Here is a 20703-nt window from a genome sequence, read left to right as displayed (position 1 = left end):
GGGACCCAGTCCTTCCCCTCTTCTTTTCATGATGTGATTTTGCCTTTCAGATTTTTTCTCTCTCTCCACTGATTCTCTTCTCCTTCTGCTTCTTAATACCCCCCATCCAATGAGATTTGGGGTTGATCGATTCTAAAACACGGGGTGCCTCGCATCTTCATTTGTTCCCTAACTTCTGATTTTCCAAACTGAGCAAATTCAGTCTTCATGATATCCCCACTCATAGCCGGCAAGCTTGGTCCCTGTGCACCAGTTTCCTAGGCTGTGGAGTAAAGCATTTGCAGTTGTTTACTCTTTGTCTATCCATTTTCCAGTCTTCTCTATTTGCTACTCCCAGATTTCTTTTCTGAAAGCATGATTTTGGATGTCAACATGCCTTCATAGCTTCCTGTGGCTCTGGGTTGACAAGTGGAGTCCCTTGGTGCTCTGGACTGTTTCTCTACTGCCCTGGGATACTCTCTAGCCCCATTCTTAACACACTACTTTTGCTACATTTATTCTGAACACTTTATACTTTTATTACCTGCAAGTGTTTTAACATGCTTTGGTTATTACATGATTGTTCATATCCTGTTCTCTATCTAAACTACTAATGATCTTTACTTTCTCAGAGACATCCTCTGCTGTTATTATCTTACAAATCTTATTTTTAGTTTGTCTTCTTATCTTCCAATGTGGTCCTGTACCTATTAACGTGACATTTCCCAATGTTTTCACAACAATCATTGACTCCTTAACAGTCACTCCTAATGGAGATAAAGCCTCTTAAAGGTAGATTATATGTGTTTTTAAAAGTTGTGCCCTAGTACCTTCCCTTGGTGCCCAGCACTAAGATGGTACTTAAATTGTTATATAATAAATGAATGCTTTCTTATGGACTATAAGATGAAGAAAAAGTAGTTTTTCCTAGCTTCTGAGATCTAGCACATTGTGTACAAATCCACCTTTCTGGTTTATACTCTTCAAACTCTCCAATTCATAGGCTTTCTTTCATAGAAATAGACTATTTGCATTTTCTCCTTCTAACACCCCATGCTTGCTACTGCTTTGCTTTCCCCCCCCCCCCTCCGGTACTGGGAATGGAACCCAGGGCCATTGTACCTTTTAGCTACACCCCCAGTTCTATTTTTTACTCTTTTTATTTTTTGAAATGGTCTCACTGAGTTGCGCAGGGCCTCGCTAAGTACCTGAGGCTGTCTGTGAACCGCCATCCCCTGGTCTCTATTACAAGAATGCTGGGATTACAAGGGTGCGCCTCCACACCTGGCCTCTGCTTTGCTTTTGGTTGCACAGTCCCTGGCTTCCGATGACCCTGCTTCTCCATTGGCCTCAGTCTCAGAGGTGCCTCTCAGGCTCTTTGTTCCTTCCTGGCCCTTGTCTGCCTGGTATTAGAATTGTTTCTGTACACATCTCATCTTTCCTCCTAGTCACTGGGTGTATTGAGAACAGGATCCATACTAAATTCATTAATGCTTTCCTATTTAACATGACCTAGTGAGTTACCCATTCCTAGTACTCCCACATTGTATTAAATCAATAAATGTAGGCAATAACAAAGTAATTGAAACCTAATCCTCTTTATAGCTCTTCAAAGTATCTGTTATGTTCCTTGAACTTAGTTCTGCTTATTACAATAGGAATGATCTGAATGGCCTCTCAAATTTCACATAGATCCTGATTCTAGGAAGTAGAGAGCACTCTATTAAGGGATAACGAGGAAGTGCCTTTGACATATAACTCATCAAAGGAGGAAAGAGATGAGACTGCTGGCTCGGATGCTGGCTGCTCAGACTCATATGGCTAAGGACTAGCTGGAGCCTTTACCCTTCTGGGCCTCAGTTTCCTCTTCCATAAATGGAGATTGCATTGAGGATAATTCCAGAGGTCCTTTTCATATTATTTCCTATGTGTTCAAAGTGTGTACCTCCTAGTTTTTTTTCACCTAACATTTAAATCTTGCTTGATGTTTCTTTATATATGGTTTCCAGTCTTTCTCTTGCATAGCTTTCTTTAACAGAAGTAGACTACCTGCATTTTCTCCTTCTAACACCCTTGCTTGTTACTATCTTGCTTATTTTCTTTATTTTTTTATGCACACTGCAAAAATATTTAGAGCATTTTATTGCAAGTGGAGCCAGAGATAACCCAGTGCTAAATTTTCAGACTTCATATGTGAACTTCCTGTGAGAACTTAACCTTTATTCCAGTGTCCACAGAGTGATAAGTTTTCTTTTAGGCTTTTAGTCATTTCTGGGAGGTTCCCAGGGAAGTTGAGAACCACACAGAAAACTAATGGTACCTTAGAGATTTCCTGCTCATGTAACTTTTTTCGCCCTCTATTTCTCTTCTTTTCTTTTCTTTTTTTTCTTTTCTTTTCTTTTCTTTTCTTGCACTTCCTTGAAAATGATGTAAGTGCTGATGCATTTCCTGCTCACCTGAGAGTTCATTCAGGTGATGCCCCGGCAGGTATCACCATACCCTGGATCTCCCTTGGGAAGAGAAAATGCTATGAGAGAGAATTTACACAGCTTTTAATGTTTCACTCTGAGTGGCAAGGCTAAAAGACTTGTAGATGTCACAGAATAAAGCTTGTTAGTAGCAGCATCAACATTCCCAGTCCAGGTTTCTACATCCATAAGGAATTTTTAGTTTAGAGTTCTCATCCATGCTGGGCATGGTGGTGCATGCTTGTAATCCCAGGACTTGGGAGGCTGAGACAGGAGGATCGCCAGTTCTTGGCCAGCCTCAGCTACTTAGTGGGGCCCTCTGCAACTCAGTGAGACCCTGTTTCAAAATAAATAATTTAAAAAAATAGGGCTGGTGATGTAGCTCAGAGGTAGAATTCCCCTGGGTTCAATTCTCAGTACCTCAGAAAACAAACAAACAAATAAATGAGTAAATAAATAAGGTGTGTTTCTAAGCAACCCTGAGACTGCTGGGATGTAATCATGGCAGCACCAAAGCCTGACGTGCTGCAGAGAATGCTCCTCTTCTCTGAGTGTCTGACTGGGCAGAGTTCAGGAGCAAACTGGCTCCACAGCCTTTGACAGAAGCACAAAGGGGTATTCACAGCTTTGCTGTATTGGGGATATTTCTGGTTTTTTAAGATGTGATTGAATATGCTTCAGTATGTATAGTGTGGAGATGTGTTGTAAGTCACAAGCAAACCAATGGCCTCCCCCGTGGGTCTCCTCCCCATCCTATCTCTTTCACGTGTTCCTTTAAGAGTACAGCTCTTAGCTGGGCATGGCGGTGTGTGTCTATGATCTTGGTACTTGAGAGGCTAAGACAGGAGAATCACAAGTTGAGTGCCAGCCCTAGCAATTTAGCAAGACCCTCAGCAACTCAGCAAGACCCTATTTCAAATGAATAATAAAAAAAAAAAGTTGTAATGTTGGGGGTATAAGCTTGCAAGTAAAATGTCCCTGGGTTTGAGTTTCAGTATGAAACGAAACAAAATAAAACTATTATTATTAAATGAGCTTTTTAGATTATAAAGGTGTGCAATATTTACTTCTCCTGTCTTTGCCCCCCTCCTTCTTTTCAGCATCTCTTCCAGCAGGGGACCACCCACCTCCAGGCTGGGAGGCGGAGCCACTGTGGACTCCAGGGCTCTGCTTCCTGCTCACCTCATCACCAGGGTGGGCTCTGTTGAGACTTTCAGAAAACTCCTTCTTCTGTGCATGGCATGGTGTCAAATATGCACTGTACTGAACCCAGCAATGGGGTATTCTTTTACATTATCTTTCTTGCCAGAATTCCTGGTATGGACTTATAATTAGGAAATTTAATTAACATGAGAAGCATTCAATATAAAACAAGGCTAATGGAAATGCTGCATTTTTTTTATTAATTTATTTTTTAAATTGGTGCATTGTAGTCATATCAATCACATTGGAGTACAAGACTTGAGAGGATATACAAGCACACATCATCCAATTAGTCCTCCTCCAGCCCCCATCCCATCCCCTTCCCCTTCCTCCATCCCACGCTTCTTTGGTGATTTACTTTGATACATTTGTTTATGTATCTCCTGCATTTTAAAGAGGCTCCATCCTCCAGTATTACATACCCTCTGATTGGTCACATTAGTTGCTTCACTATAGGGCCTTTTCTATAGCTCAACCTCTTCCTGTTGCTCTTTTCCTCCTAGTTATTGCTGATTAAGAGAAGCGTCTGATTTATATTTTCTGCGATATTTCTCTGTGCATGCTGCGTTGCAAGTACCGATCCCACTCTTGATGGTCCCAGTAGTGGCCTGGTTACTCAGTGGACTGATCCAGACCTCGCTGGCTCAAGCAGCGGCCTTGCCTCATGAGAGGCCCCAGTTCTGGTCTCGCTGGCCCCTGCACCGGTCTAACCCCTAAGATGGCTTTGGTCCCGGCCTTGGAGGCCGCAGGAGTGAACTTGCCTCACGCCAGGCTCCGATGCTGGCCATTAGCCAATGCACTGGCCTAACCCCTTGGCAGGATCCAATCCCGGCCTCAGAGGCCCCAGAACCGGCCTAGCCTCACGGCAGGCTCCAATGCCGGCCTCGTTGGCCCCAGCACCGGCCTAACCCCTCGGCAGGTTCCGTTCCCGGGTTAGGAGGCCCCAGCACTGGCCATGTCTCATGGCAGGCTCCGATGCTGGCCTCGCTGGCCCCAGCACCGGCCTAACCCCTCGACAGGCTCTTATCCCGGCCTCGGAGGTCCCAGTACCGGCCATGTCTTACGGCAGGCTCCGATGCTGGCCTCACTGGCCCCAGCACCGGCCTAACCCCTCGGCGATGCTGCATATTTTTAAAATTTATTTTCTTCCCCCTACCAACAAATTAAAATCTTTTGGCCTCCCTTTACCCTGTGCATGACAGCTGGCACTTTTAGTTCAGCTGGTTCTAGGGGCTGCTCATGTTTCATTCCTTTTCCAGCTCAGGGTCTTGGTTGGAGGATCCATTTTCAGTCTTTCTGCAGTTTGCAGACTCCCCTCTTGCTTGCCACACTCGGAACAACACCTGTAGTATACAAATGCCACCGCATGCCAGGGGCAATCCACAGGTCCAGGCTGGGAGGGAGTGCACCCCCATAAACAGTAAAACCTGATTCTCCATTTTATCATCACCATATGCCCATATTCTAAGGAAGGTGAATGGCAAAATACATCTCCCAGCTGGGTATGGTGGTGTACTCCTGTAATCCCAGTACTTGGGAGGCTAAGATAGAAGGATCACAGGTTCCAGACCCACCTTAGCAGCTCAGGGAAACTCTCAACAACTTAGTGAGACCCTGTTTCAAAAGAAAACATTAAGTAGGGCTGGAAGTCTATCTCAGAGGTAGGAAAACCCTGAGTTCAAGTCCCAGCACCCCTTCCCCATCCATATGCATACACTAAGTTTTGTATCTTGCTGTTGCCCCCCCCACTTACTTATGTGTGCACATCCTCTCTCTCTTTCTCTCTCCCTCTCTCTCTCTCTCTCTCTCTCTCTCTCTCTCTCTCTCTCCCTCCCTCCCTCCCTCTCTTTCTCTTTCTGTTTCTCAGTATCAAAATCATCTTTGCCTACTTCCCTCACCCTCCCCATCTGTATGTAGCCTTGGAACTGTCACTTGCTGCCTGTCCTCCCTGAGTAGGAAGAGTCACTGGGACCCATTGGTGATGAGCTTGGATGTCTTACTCCACCATCACGTCGTTTGTAACTTGTACCACTGCATCCACGTGACTTGGGGCAGAGCTATGAACTTGATTTCCATTCCTCTTCAATACTAACTGAGGCAGCCCTACATTTTGAGATTAAAATAAAATTAGACTTTAACATCCCATCCCTACCTAGAACATAGGGGATTCTATGTCATTCACAGCACTTTTAGAGATTCCAAGGAGCTGGTTTTTTCCTCTGGTAGATAGGTCTTATATTTCTCAGTTTGTGGTACCTTTTCTACTTAATGGGATTGCCAGGTCTTTTTTCCCAAACCACCTCCTGCCCAAGGTCAAAGACATCTTTTCTGGGGATTATATTGAAAGGTTTTATATAAAAATTTAATCCTAAAATTTATTCTACTAAAGCATTCTGTTATCGATAGTACCCCCCTCCTCAACATCATGAATTTATGAATTTATTCTGAAAGGGAGCACACCTCTTCTCCCAGCTGACTTCCCTTTACCCCCCAGTCCCTCAAATAATAATGTTTCAAATAATGTTTTTTTCCTTAGAAATTTGTAGAGGTTTTAATTCTATCCTTTTCCAGGACAACCCCTCCTAATGTTTGTAAAGAAAATATGAATTCTAAATTAAAGAAATTTTTTTCTCAAGAGGAATATACTAGGCATAATTATATTTTAATTCTTTTCCAATTCTACTTGTTTGTATCTCATTGGTACATTAATTGGAACAAAATCTGTGTTGGGTCTAGGGGTAATGTTCATTATAAAAGTATAATGAGGTAAAATATATATAACATATATTTATAATGAGGTAAAAGTATAAACAGGTAAAATAAACTCTTATAGTAATTCTCTAAATACTTGTTTCCTATCAGAACTTATTTGTACCAGCTACATATGGTTGCACATGCCTATAGTTCAAGTTTATAGAAAGGCTGAGGCAGGTGGATTGCAAGTTCGAGGCCAGGCTGGGCAACTTACTGAGATCCTGTCTTAAAATAAAAGTAAAAACACCTGGAGATGTAGCTCAATGGTAAAACATCTGAGTTTAATCCCCAGTGCCAAAATCAGAAACAGAAAGAAAGCAGACTCTTTTGTACAAGTATTTCCAATCTTTCTCTATGGGAAAGGAGAAGATAAATTGTATTCCCCTACATTTAATATAGCATGGAGCATTTTTAGTTCTTCTTGATAGAAAATGATCTTGTTAGTACTTTTGTCCAGTTTATAGATCACATATGATCTTCAAAGCTTAATGACCTGTCCCTTAATCTTTGAATGTACATTTTCTAGTTCTTGATTTTGGGGGGGTCCTCATGCATATATTTAATTATATTTAATCATATACACTCGATATTTATATTTATATTGTTATACAGGAAGGTATTTTATTTTATTTTATTTTTGCGAGTCTGGGGATGGAACCCAGGGGCATTCAACCTCCAAGTTACACTCCCTGTCTTGTTTTTAATTCTTTTTATTTTTGAAACAGGGTCTCCCTAAGCTGTGGAGGGCCTCACTAAGTAGCCGCGGCTGTCCGTGAACTGTGATCCTCCGGTCTCAGCCTCCTGAATGTTGGTATTACAAGCATGTGCCACCATGCCCAGCTAGAAAAGTATTTTAAAAGACATCTAGCTAATGATATCAACAAATGTAACATTTGGCCTTATTTTTCTCTAGACTTGCTTTTAAAAAGAAGTAAAATGTTAGAAGAGAGCTTTATTCTCGGGTACAGTAGTACAGGCTTGTAATCCCAGTACTTGGGAGGCTGAGATAGGAGGATCACAGTTCACAGACAGCCTCAACTATTTAGTGAGGCCCTCTGAAACTTAGTGAAACCCTGTTTCAAAAAAAAAAATATAAAAAATAGGGGTAGGAGAGCGCCATACTGCCGGCGGCAGCGGCGAATTCACCAGACGACCACAGCAAGCCGAGGTGAGCCACTGCAGAACAGCTAGGCGAGATTTCTCCGCGCAGAGATCATCTTCAGCTCCCAGTGGCCGAGCTCAGCACACGCTGCAGGGATTCAGAGTAGAAATCAAAATCAAGAAGAAAAACGCCAGCCCCACAGCCGAGGGCGTAGCAACGGTGCCATATTGCTACCGGCAGCAGCAGCAGCGAATTCAGCGAGGCCAGTACAGCTACATCTGCGTACTCAAGAACAGTGAGTCAAATTGTGGGCCACAGAGGAGAAATCCCTGGGACTTGACCCAGTGGGGGAGGGGCGGTGGCAGAGATATCACACCATAGGAGAACGTGCAACCTGGCACCCCCCACAGTCTAAAGCAGCCTCTATCGACTCTCTGGGTCGGAGACTCTGTGATAAAACCCAGTAAAGGAGTAGTGGGGTCTGAGATACTACTGACTCGAGATCCAGAACACCTTAAGGGAAGTCATAGTGACCCAAGGGAAGAACCCAGAGAAGGCACAAACATCCGAAATCATGGGAAAGAGGAATAATACTGGAGCAATTAATGCCCACAACCCCACAACATCAGAACCCGATAAAACAGAAAATCAGAGATTTCTAGAAGATCAAATCAGGAAAATAACTGTAGAAATAATAGAGGTGCTTCGAAAAGAACTCAGAGAGAGCCAAAAAGAGATAAAGGATGCAATTAATGAAGTAAAGGCCTCAATTCAAAGCACAAACAACCGATTAGAAAACATGGAGAACAGAATCTTGCTCTTAGAAGATGAGCAATCCAAAAATGAACGCATAGTTTCTAATCTAGAAAAAAATATCCGACAGCAGGAATCTGATATTGAAGAAATATGGTCCCATTTTAAGAGAGCTAACCTAAGAATTATTGGAATAGAGGAGGGAAAAGAAAGTGAAACCAAAGGGATCAACAATCTCTTCAAGGAAGTAATAGCAGAAAATTTTCCAAACATAGAGCAAGAGGTTGATACAAAGGTCCAGGAAACTTATAGAACTCCCTTTAGACAGGATCAGAGAAGAGGATCCCCACGCCACATAATTGTCAAAATGACCAATGTGGAAGCCAAGCAGAGAATCTTAAAGGCAACAAAAGCAAAGGGCCAAGTGACATTCAGAGGCAAACCAATTAGAATCACTCCAGACTTCCCAAACCAAGTTATGAGAGCCAGAAGGGCTTGGAGTAACATATTCCCAATTCTGAAAGAAAACAACTTCCAGCCAAAAATTTCCTACCCAGCAAAACTTTCTATCAAATTAGATGGAGAAATAAGAAGCTTCCATGACAAACAGAAACTGAAGGAATTTATGTCTTCAAAACCAGCACTAGAGAAAATACTCAAAGAGATTAACTACAAAGAAGAAATGGGTAACACACTCCAGAACTAGAGAAACAAGATTTTCCATCCAACAGACAACTAAGATTGGTTATCTGTGGAGATTCATTATTTATGTTAGTCTTTTACCTATCTCTAAAGGGTATTGTTTGCCTTTATTGTTGTTAATTTTTAGGATTTCTAGTTGGAATATTAATATACCTTCAGATATAGCATTTGGAAATATTTTATCCCATTCTATTAGTAACTGTTAACTCTGTTTACATTGTCTTTGGATATACAATTTTTTTTTTAGGGAGTTTGTATACTCCTCTGTTGCCTGTGCCATTGAAATCATAACCAAGAAATCACTGTCAATTTCAATGTTGTGAGGTTTAATGACCCAGATTTTCTCCTAAAAGTTTATAGTCTTAAGATTTATATTTAGGTCTATTATCTATTTTGAGTTAATATTTGTATATGGGATTAGGTAAGGGTCCAATTTTATTCTTTTCCATGTAATTATTATTTTTTAACAATATTTAGTTAAAAGATTTTTATTTCTACCACCAAATGTTCGTGGAAACCTTGTCAAAAATAACTTGACAATATAGGGAAGAATTTAGCTCTAGGCTTTTATTTAACTCCAATGGTTTATATATCTGCCTTTAGAATAGTACTACACTGTTTCAATTATTGTAGCTTTATATGGTTTGAAATCAGAAAATATATATCTTCTAGCTTTGTTCTTTTTCAAGATCGTTTTGGGTACCTAGAGTCCATATTCCATATTAGGATAGATTTTTTTCTGAAAAATAAATATATAAATATATGATCGTTTCACCTAAAAAAATAGAAAAGAATATTCTCTGGTAAGAAAGAAAGCAAAAAGAAATATTGAAATGTTATCTTTAAGTCATCAAAAGCTTGGTATCAGACAAACGAAACTGTTATGTGAGATTATCATTTTTAATTTTAGATAAATTGCCATAATACTAGATGTCAACTACTAAGCCAAGCATGGGAGGGAGGGATAGGGAGAAAATGGGGTGGGGATTGGGTTGGGGGCTGACTGGGAAAAGTGTGCATGTATGTCTACAAAAGTATGTATCCTACTATGATGTATGAATACAGTACACCAATTAAAAAAATCAAAAAAAAAAAAATAGGGGTAGGAGTTTAGCTTGGAGGCAGAATGCCTCTGGGTTCCATCCCTAGTACCAGAAAAAAAAAAAAAAAAAGAGAGCCTTATTTCATCCCCTTCCCTATTTATTCCCCTTTTATCTCTCTCTGAAGTAACCAGTGTTGTTTATATTGTTTGTGTATGATTTTATAATTTGACCACATATGTGTTTAGGTCCTACACTACCAAGAATCATTCTGTGCTAGTTATTTTCTCTGCTTCCACACTTTGTCTGTAATATGCATCTCTGCCAGCCAGCTCTTTCTCCTCCTCTGTATTCCTCCATGGAAGAGAAGCTAGACACGCTGAAGGCGCCTCACCTCCTCGGCTTCCTGCTTTCCCCTCAGCGCTTTCCTTCTGTTATACTGCGGCCTCATTTAAGCACTGCAACCACGAACTCCACTTCTCCTCTTTCTTTTAAAGTGTCTCAGTGATAATCAGTATACTTTTAAGATTTTGCCTTGAAGATTAATAAGCTCCCTGGGTGTGGTGGCGCACACTTGTAATCCAAGCATTCCAGAGACTGAGACAGGAGGTCATAGTTTGCAGACAGCCTCAGCTACTTAAGTGAGGCCCTTTACAACTCAGTGAGACCCTGTTTAAAAAATAAAGAATAAAAAATAGGGTTGGGAGTGTAGCTCAGAGGTAGAATACCCTTGGGTTCCATCTCCAGTACTATTAAAAAAAAAAAAGATGAATACAAACTCAGTTTTTCTCTGCCTTTATTTGAGGACAGGTAAAGTGAGGTTACTAAAAACCTAAGAAAGAAATGTAGTTACTTTCATGCAGAGAAACATATTTGAGAAAGAAAAGGGCAGAGCTGTATGTTTTAGAGAATGTGATAATTTACAATATCACATTTGAAATATTTAAAATTAGCCTGTTTTTTGTTTAAACATAGTGCTAAAGGCATTTGCCCTTAGGTTAATAATAACCCTTTACAACAGTAATTTGCTCAAAAAATTTCGACTTGTTTTCCTGAATATTAGAAATCTCTCGTTTGACCTTTGTATACAGTTTTTTATATTTCTCTTTAAATTATTAATAGCAAATATTATAGTAAGTAGGCCTTTTTCTTCTTTCAGTTAAAATCTATTATTTTCCTACTATGTGAAAGATACATTATGGGTGGAAATGGAGTGGATCTACCCTTTTTCGGGACATACAAGATGATTATGACAGATATTTGGAATGCAAAGTAATTTATAATTTTAAATCAGAAGACAGATATTTATTCAAATGTTCCTGGGGAAGATATTTATTCAGATACTCTTAAGGAGAACATTATTCAAACACTTCTTGCGAAAACACCTGGGTAGAAGAGAAAGAGGAGGTGGAATGGCTATGCTGAGCTTGCTTGGCTGGTAGAAAGAACCCATTTTTTTTGCCTTTAATGAACATTCAGTGTTCTCAATCATATTCTTCTGCAATGATTGAGGGAAAAAGAGTTTAGAACTGGAAGTGGTGGTGCATGCTTGTAATCTCAGTATTTGGGAGGCTAAGACAGGAGGATTGCAAGTTAGTGGCCAGCTTCAGCTACTTAGTGAGGCCCTCTACAACCTAGTGAAACCCTGTTTCAAAATAAAGAATAAAAATAGGGTTGGGAGTGTAGCTAGGAGGTGCTTTATAAAAAGAAAGTTTAGAGGTGGACCATATTTTAGCATCATGAATATTAATTTTTTCATTAAATAGCAATTTCCTCCCAGTTCTCCAACAGATATCTCCATATCACAAATTCCACTTCAATTTCCTGACCTCCCAAATCCAAATAAATATTAGGAACTAAGATTAAGAATGGGATGGCATTGCCAAGATCTTTATCCACTGTGGTCAGAATATGCTTTTGCTCAGCCAGGCATGGTGGCGTATGCTTGTAATCCCAGTACTTGGGAGGCTGAGACAGGAAGATGGCACAGGCTCGAAGCCAGCTTCAGCTAAGTGAAGTTTTCAGCAACTTAGTGAGACCCTGTTTCCAAACAAAATATAAAATAGGTCTGGGAGTGTAGCCCGGAAGTAGAAGGCCCCTGGGTTCCATCCCTTATAACACACACACACACACACACACACACACACACACACACATGAATATGCATTTGGTTTTTTTTTTTTTTTTTGGTGGTACTGGGGTTCCTGGAAGCCTTTCTACCTTAGGGCTACACTCCCAGACCTATTTTATACTTTTATTTGGAAACAGGGTCTCTTAAAGCCAGCGTGGTTGGCTTCGAACCTGTGCGATCCTCCTGTCTCCGCCTACCAAGTGCGGGGATTACAAGCGTGCACCACCACGCCTGGCTGCATTTGGTATTTTTAAGTGAGGTTTTAGAACCTAGTTTAAGATTATTCTTAGCTGGGCATGGTGGCGCACACTTGTAATCCCAGCATTTGGGAGGCTGAGACTGGAGGATCGCGGTTCGCAGACAGCCTCAGCCACTTAGGCCCTCTGCAACTCAGTGAGACCCGGTTTCAAAATAAAGAATAAAAAATAGGGCAGGGGATGTAGCTGGGAGATCAAATGCCCCTGGGTTCCATCTCCAGGCCCATAAATAAATAAATAAATAAATAAATAAATAAATATTATTCTTAGCTACCTTTCCCAGTACATGTTCTTGAATATAATTTAGATTTTAACCACCTTCTTTCCATTTGCAAATGTCTATGTTGGATTTTGCTGCCTAGAAATGAAGATTATTATTTTTTTTTATCTAGGGCCACCACTATCTTTGTCTAATGATTAAATATTATAAATTTTAACCCATACAGGCAAAATATTAATGACATACATGCTATGTGCTCAGAAGAGGTGTTCACAAATAGATCAGGAGAGAAATTATAACATGATGTGGAGCTGTGGCATTATCTTTCCAATATGACATCTTTCTAGTTTACCATTAAGTGTCTTTTCAACAGACTTTCCTTATTTATCATCTCTTAAGTAAACAACATTTTTCTATTATTTCATTTGGTAAATACTACAAATTAATGTTTAAACATTTTTTCCTAGTTTTAGCAAAGAGTCCAGGACACTATGACCTTTTTGCAGATGGTAAGGAATACCCACTAGTCGTTTCATTTTAAACAAATCTACACTTTAACTTTTATTTTAAGAAAACAGTCTCCTTGTTGCTCTTAGAAAACCATAAGGAATCTGATAAGTACGTGGATGGTGTGTCTTTTGGAATAGTTTCAGGTTAAGAATTTTAGCTATAAGTGAATTTTAAATGGTTCTAAAATGGAATAGAGTTATGTTTCAGTGAATGCAAACTATTTTGAGATCTACAGAAGGGCATACATCATACCATAAGTTTTCACAAATGACACTACACATTTCATGTTTCAGTAGAGAATGAAGCAATGAGGTCAAACCTAGGTTTTCTAGTGTTTTCCAAAGGCCTCTAGAGTTTGGGGAAGTTTGGTTTTGATTATCTCTGACAAGTGTGAGTCATGTGATATTTGAAATATGAATCTGCTGTTGAGGAGAGATAACAGAAATGCTAAAAAGGCAACAGAGTATGATCAAAAGAAACAAACCAAGCGTTTTCTTTGTAATCATGAGAGAGGAAGGCTTAGCCAGGATTTTCCATAAGCTCTGACTTCATAGTGAGTTTTTGTACCTTTTCTATTTGTAGTTTCTTCATCTCTCCAACCTGAGGGTTGTTTCTTTTCTTCTTATGACCTTTACTTTCTGATATGGTTTAGTACTTACTAAGCACTTAATATGTGCCTGGTCCTGTGCTGGCAGGGATTTTCCATGCTTCATTCAGTTGTTAACCTAGTAGTTCAGTGGTTTCAAAACATGGGCTCAGAACTGGCCGCAGCTCACTGTCCTTAGGTGGAGGCCATCATGTACTAGTCTGGTGACCCATCATCATTCATTTTCTCCCAGAGTATGGGAAGTAACAGTAAATCAACCACATTGTGAAAGTCTTATAGCGCTAAAGCTAATATATTCTATTATTCTTTTTTTCATTTTTAAACAAATATCATTTGGTTCATGAAATAGTGATTGAAAACTTTTTTATACATTCCTCTTTGTCAAACATTGGCAAGTCTCTCTGTCTCTCTGTCTCTCTGTCTCTCTCTCTCTCTCTGTCTCTCTCTCTCTCTCTGTCTCTCTCTCTCTCTCTCTCTATATATATATATATATATCCCTTTTTTATTTGTTTGTAGATTTAAAAACTGCATAACATCTAGCTCAAAAAACCATTGTCTTGGGCTAGCAATGTAGCTCAGTGGTAGCGCACTTGCCTAGCGTGCTCTACTGAGAAGCACTGGGTTGAAGTCCCAGCACTGCAAGAAGTAAACACAACAAATCTGTGTCAGATATCCAAGTTGATATGTATACATTTCAATTGTAAGAGCAAAACTATTAAAATAGAAATGGAAGGAAGGCAATTTTTAGATCATGTTAACTACTTAGTAGTGGCTTAGGGGTTTAAGTTTGATCTGGTAGTAATGCAAATTTAAATGTTGCAATTTTATTCTGACTTAGTTTCATCCCCACTGTTTCTACCTGTGGATTTTTTTTTTTTTTTGTACTGGAGGCCAAACCCAGGGGAGCATTCTACCTTTATGCCATACCTCCAACCCTATTTTTTTTAATTTAATTTGGTAACAGGGTCTTACTAAGTTGCTGAGAGCCTCACTAATTTGCTGGGGCTGGTCTCAAACCTACAATTCTCCTGTCTTAGCCTCCCAAGTACTAAGATTACAGGTATGTGCCACCATGCCCAGCTGCTGCCTGTGAATATTTAATAGAACTTTTGGTAAGCAACGTCTTTTGAGTAAACGTTTTATTCTCTCAAAGGCTTTCTTTTTCCACCATTCACTATTTGTTCAAAGAATCGCATAATTTCTCATTTGTTGGTCCCCTTCAGTGCTGACAATCATTTGTTCTACTCTTTCTTTAGTGATACAAATGAAGTTGACATACCACCCAACACTCGAGTTGGCACCAAGCGCTACATGCCTCCAGAAGTGCTGGACGAGAGCTTGAATAGAAATCACTTTCAGTCTTACATCATGGCCGACATGTACAGTTTTGGGCTCATCCTGTGGGAGGTTGCTAGGAGATGTGTTTCAGGAGGTAAGAAACGGTGATGTCTTTGAAAAGCTACTATTGGAGACACTGCAGACTTTTTTCTTTTCAGAAATCCAAGTTTACTGCTATCTATAGAATCAGGTTTTCTTTCATTTTCCCCTTTATTTCTATTGGTGTAGTTCCAATCCTTCCCAGGAATAATATTTGACATGTAAGAATAATTTTTACCTATTTTTCTCCACCTGCTATTGAAGAATCTCTTTCCAGACAAGCTGTCAACTTCCCCTGCCTTTTCATAGGTCATCTTCTTCTGTTCTGTGTATTATCTCATTTCTCTCTTGTGCGCTCCCTCTTAACAGCTTCTCCTTTTCTAACCATTTGAGCTCCTTCTCACCTACCTTGGGCCCATCCCAATCTTTTTGCTTTCTCTGTGGAGATGACTGTAGAGACAGAAACAGAATTTAGACACTCATTCCTTAACTCCCTATTTTTAAATTTTCTATTGAACTTCCTCATAAAAAAAGTGAAAATATCAGATTTTAGCAAAAGAAAATTGAAGCAACAGAATATTGTTATTGTTCATGGTAATTTTTCTATAAGCATAAGGATTCCCTAATAAGACTAATTGCAACCAGTAAGACATTTTTTAAATATTTAAAAGTATATTATTGCTTGCACATTTTTTGATTACTGCTTCGAAAACATTCCAGCTCCTTTTAGGTAATGAGTTGAAACTTGGGTTTTCTGGATTGTGCACAAAATCTATCCTGAATATTGTTCTGCACATGATCGTCCGCTGTGCTCATTTAAAAGCTCAATGTCACTCTTCTTCCTATGGCCAGTTTAAACTCCTAGTGAAAACAAGAACTTGTCCCAAACTGTGAAAGTACAACCTGCATGTACCTAGTGCCAGGAATTGTTCTTGTGCCTACTATTTATTATCTGTGTCATTTTGGGCATGTTTCTAAACTTTTCTTGTTTTAGCATTCTTTCAAGAATGAGGCCAATTACTCTACCTGAAACAGTTGTGAGGTTTCAGTGACTTTATATAAAGAGAATTAAAACTGTCTGACTGATAAATAGCACTCAGTAAATGTTAGCAACACATATTACTCATTTTCATTTGGGTTGGTGGAGCCCTAACATATATATTTTATATTTAAATATAAAAAATAAACAGTTCAACAGTTGATGGGCAAACATTTGCATTCATTGGTGCAGATCACCTTCAATGATCCATGCTTTCCAGTCACTGTGGGAATTTTGAGCCTTATAACAATTTTAAATAGAACACATTCCCTTTGAAGTGTGAGAACTCTTTGGTGCAAAGAAAAGTTAATGTAGGAAGTTTAATCTAGCCAGATATTGACTAATCTTCCATTGTGAATATGCAAAAGAAAAGAAGTCACCAAAATATAAATTGCCTCATTGCCCATGTCGAGCCTGGATTTAATGCTTGATGAAAAGGAGAGGAGCCTTTTCTGAACAATCTGCTTGTACTTAACTAAAATACATTTATAGAAGTTAAAGGTAGAGTACAAAATTACTTTGTAAAGTGTGTTTTTTTGAACATCTACAGCAAATTGGTCTACAAACTAGAAGTCTAGGTTCAAAAGCCTCTGGGCCAAATGCCAGAAAAATGACCCTCAGCTTAGAACCAAGCAAGTTTTATGTATACAGCAGGGGTTTAATTACTTCCCCAGGGTTGTCTTTGCATCTCTGTGGGAGGCTGACTTGTTTCTCAGAGGACAAAGTTCTGCTTTGCTGCCCCCCTCCACTGCATGGCCTTGGGCAAGTTACCTAACCCCTTGGAACCAAGTTTCCTCATTGTGTTTTTGTGCTTGGTAATTCTTCCTCCTACATGTCTGAGAATTTAATAAGATAAAATATATGGAATACCTACCTCTTGCTTGGCATATAATAGACTCTGAACAAATGAATTTCTTTTCCCTTTCCAGAAAGGTAAAGCATAGAAATTTTGATTTTCTAACCCTTTATTTATGAAGATGTTGAAAGATGTTGGGAGCCTGTCTTTCTAGTCCACAAGTGTTTGGGTGACAGAGTGAAGGAGGCACAACAAACAGATCAACAGATATAGGCTCTCCAAACATAAGAAGGAACAGAGAGAGGGACTGGGAGGGAGGGAGGGGAGAGGGGGGATGGAGGGAGGGAGGGAGGGAGGGAGGGAGAGAGAGAGAGAGAGAGAGAGAGAGAGAGAGAGAGAGAGAGAATGAGAATGAGAATGTTTGGAAATCTCAAATGAAGAATTAAATGGCACCTTTTCATGGAAAATTTTGATAGCTTGGTCGCATGTTGAGGAGAAAGGAGTCTATAGTTCTAAGCTAGAATTTGATTAATGTATCATTTTATATGGTTGGCTCTGCCTGTGTCTGCTGTAGTTTACATATTGACCTCACCATCCATCCATCAACCCATCCAAGTAATGGCACTTCCATTAAACAGTGAGGAAAATGTGAGATGAATTAAATAGATAAACATCTGACCTTTGAGATGTTTCCAAGACCACTGACTTGAGAGTTAAACAAGAGGGAAGAACTGAAATGGCGCTGGCTCCCCTGTCCAGCCCATGCTTTTATTATCTCATATGCTAAGATTATAGTGAAACACAATGTAAGGAAATGCAGACATAGACCACACATACAGTCACAATCTGTCACTACAGCAGGAACCCACAAATAGTAAACAAATGATAGTTGGGAGGGTTTAGTTTTTTCTGATTTCATATAAGTTTGAGATTACAATAAAGGGGAAAACACAGACCCCAGGTTTTTGCCACAGTAAACTCCCAGTGGATTTAATGATATGGTGTATAATCTGCTGACTTGATGGTGTCATTTTTTTCAGGTAAAAAGCAATCACATTTCTATGAAAGACGATCAGGGAGAGGGAGCAAGGGTGCTCTGCGAAGTTTTTTTAGAACAGCATCATGTCATATTCTGAGGATAGTGGCTGCTTAGAATTATTGTGAGAAGTTAAAAAATAAATAAATTTAAGAAGACATAATTATCCTTTTTTTTTTTTTTGGTGGTACTGGGGTTCCTGGAAAATCTTTTACCTCTGGGCTACACTCCCAGACCTATTTTTATACTTTTTTATTTGGAAACAGGGTCTCTTAAGCCAGTGCGGCTGGCTTCGAACCTGCGCGATCCTCCTGTCTCCGCCTTCCAAGTGTGGGGATTACAAGCGTGTGCCACCTTGCCCAGCCATAATTAGCCTTTTTTAAAGAAGAGTGAATGCCGGGCATGGTGGCGCACGCTTGTAATCCCCGTGCTTGGGAGGCAGAGACAGGAGGATCGTGCAGGTTCGAAGCCAACCCGCACGCTGGCTTAGAGGAGACCCTGTTTCCAAATAAAAATGTAAAAAATAGGTCTGGGAGTATAGCCCGGAGGTAGACGGGCTTTCAGGAACCCCAGTACCACCAATAAATAAATAAATAAATAAATAAATAAATAAATAAATAAGGAAAGAAAGAAAGAAAGAAAGAAAGAACAGTGAAGAAAAACTAGTAATTAATATTAGAAATAGACATGAAATATAATTTATACAGACAATCTTTAAATGGAAATTTTAATCAGACCTAAAAAACCCTAAGAAATAGAATTTAAGCCTATTTCTTCAAACCTAAAAAATTATGATTAATATTTTTGAGTATATATAATTTTATAAATATTTAATGTGCAGAAAACCATATGATTAAGCAGAAAAATGTAAATCTGACATTTTGTTCAAGTAGGATATACTTCCAAATTTATGATATTACCAACCTCATCCTACAGTAATAGAAACAGTCATATCTTATGCAGTATGAATTCAAGATACTTCTTCCCAATTTGCATTGAGATTTAATATAGATGTCTTAAAAACTGGGTCTTAATAAAATTGGAAATAAATCTGAGGTTTTTATTTCTCTTAGCTTTTGAAAATTAGAAAAATGACTGGAAAGCCTATGTTAATATTTTTAAATTAGGTTTTCTATTCATTTCTCTTCAAATTAGCTTTAGAACCATTTAGGTAATTTTTTTCAAGATGTACTTTGTAATTATTCAGCCTAAATTTGTCTTTAATATTGATAGTGGTTTCCTTTGAGAATAGTTTGTTAGACATTTTTTTCTCCTATTTCACATAAATGATAATAATGAAAATATACTTTCAGGTATAGTGGAAGAATACCAGCTTCCCTATCATGACCTGGTACCCAGTGACCCCTCTTATGAGGACATGAGAGAGATTGTGTGCATCAAGAAGTCACGACCCTCGTTCCCCAACAGGTGGAGTAGTGATGAGGTAAGGCCTGAGGTAACCATGCTGTGAGGGCTCACTTCCAAACTGACTTCTCCTTTTGGGCCATAATTCCACGTATTCATTACTGAAGCTCTCCTGTTTTGTTTTGTTTTGTTTTTTTCCCTTGCCTTTTTGAGACTGGCCAATCTTACCTTAGTATAACGTTCTTTATTTTTTTTTCTTTAAAATTTTTTTATTGGTGCATCATATTCAAACATCATATTGGGGTAAAAAACTTGTGTGTACAAACATGCGTAATGTCCTCCAGTTCCATCCATTTCCCTGAAAATGATGTAATTGAGTTTTTTTGATGGCTGAGTAATATTCCATTGTGTACATATCCCACAGTTTTGTAATCCATTCATCTGTTGATGGACATCTTGGCTGGTTTCATAGTTTGATGCTAATATCAGAGTACACAGACATGATTTAGGAATAACCATGTTTGTTTGAATAGTGTAGAATTAGATAAACTAATTGAACTTAGCAAGTTTTGTAAATAATCAGAAAGTGTAAAGTAGAATACAGAACCTCTAGGTATTTTCATATTTGTGTAATCCTGTCTCCAAACATACCCCTCTACCACTAGCAAAACCACCTGCTTGACCCTATCTTAAGAAAGACATGAAGATCAGCTTGTTTATCATTTTGCATGAGAAAGAAAGCTTATGAATTTAATTTCTCTATGGCTTTAAAGGTGCCTTAAAATATAATCATACTTCATGAACCCCAAGCTAAAAGCCAAATAGGACATGCCAGCCTTGCAGATGATGCATTTCTGGATCATTACTCCAGTGTTTCTTTTCTCTTTTGCAGTGTCTAAGGCAGATGGGAAAACTCATGACTGAGTGCTGGGCTCACAATCCTGCATCAAGGCTGACGGCCCTGCGTGTTAAGAAGACACTTGCCAAAATGTCAGAGTCCCAGGACATTAAGCTCTGATAGGAGAGTACAGGAAACATCTCCACAGAGGGCCAACAGATATTCTTCTGCCTGTGGGCAGGAGATGTTAAGGAAGAATCTGCAGTCCACACCTTGAACACCATCCTGCTTCCCAGTGGGCTCAGACCGTACCTCTCAGGGAGCTGCCTTTACAAAGACAGAGAAGTTCCCAGAAGCACAGATTCATCTGTGTGTGTGTTAGTGGGAGGGAGAAGCCCTTTGGGTAACTTATTCAAAATATGATGCATGTTGCTTTCTAAGAAAGCCCTGTATTTTGGGATTGCCATTTTTTTTTAAAAAAAGATGTTTTAATTTTGCCAAAATAAAACAGATATAGTAGATGTTT

The 20703-nt window shown here is 39.3% G+C and overlaps 1 protein-coding gene across 1 annotated transcript in view; it reads left to right on the top strand.

The window, feature by feature from the left end:
- The window catches only part of BMPR1B (bone morphogenetic protein receptor type 1B), a gene marked incomplete at its 3' end in the record, with an annotated part of 110780 nt that extends 90423 nt beyond the window's left edge, over nucleotides 1-20357 (top strand). The window contains exons 9-11 of the mRNA XM_080697383.1: nucleotides 14983-15158; nucleotides 19288-19418; nucleotides 20232-20357. Of these exons, the coding sequence (XP_080553509.1) occupies nucleotides 14983-15158; nucleotides 19288-19418; nucleotides 20232-20357 (433 nt within the window). The remainder of the gene's footprint in view (nucleotides 1-14982; nucleotides 15159-19287; nucleotides 19419-20231) is intronic.
- Nucleotides 20358-20703: the final 346 nt, after the last annotated feature.

The sequence above is a fragment of the Muscardinus avellanarius genome, assembly GCF_963383645.1.
Source record: "Muscardinus avellanarius genome assembly, chromosome: 6".
Taxonomy (NCBI): domain Eukaryota; kingdom Metazoa; phylum Chordata; class Mammalia; order Rodentia; family Gliridae; genus Muscardinus; species Muscardinus avellanarius.
The sequence above is the reverse complement of the archived record's forward strand: the minus strand, read 5'-3'. Positions and strand labels throughout refer to the sequence as shown.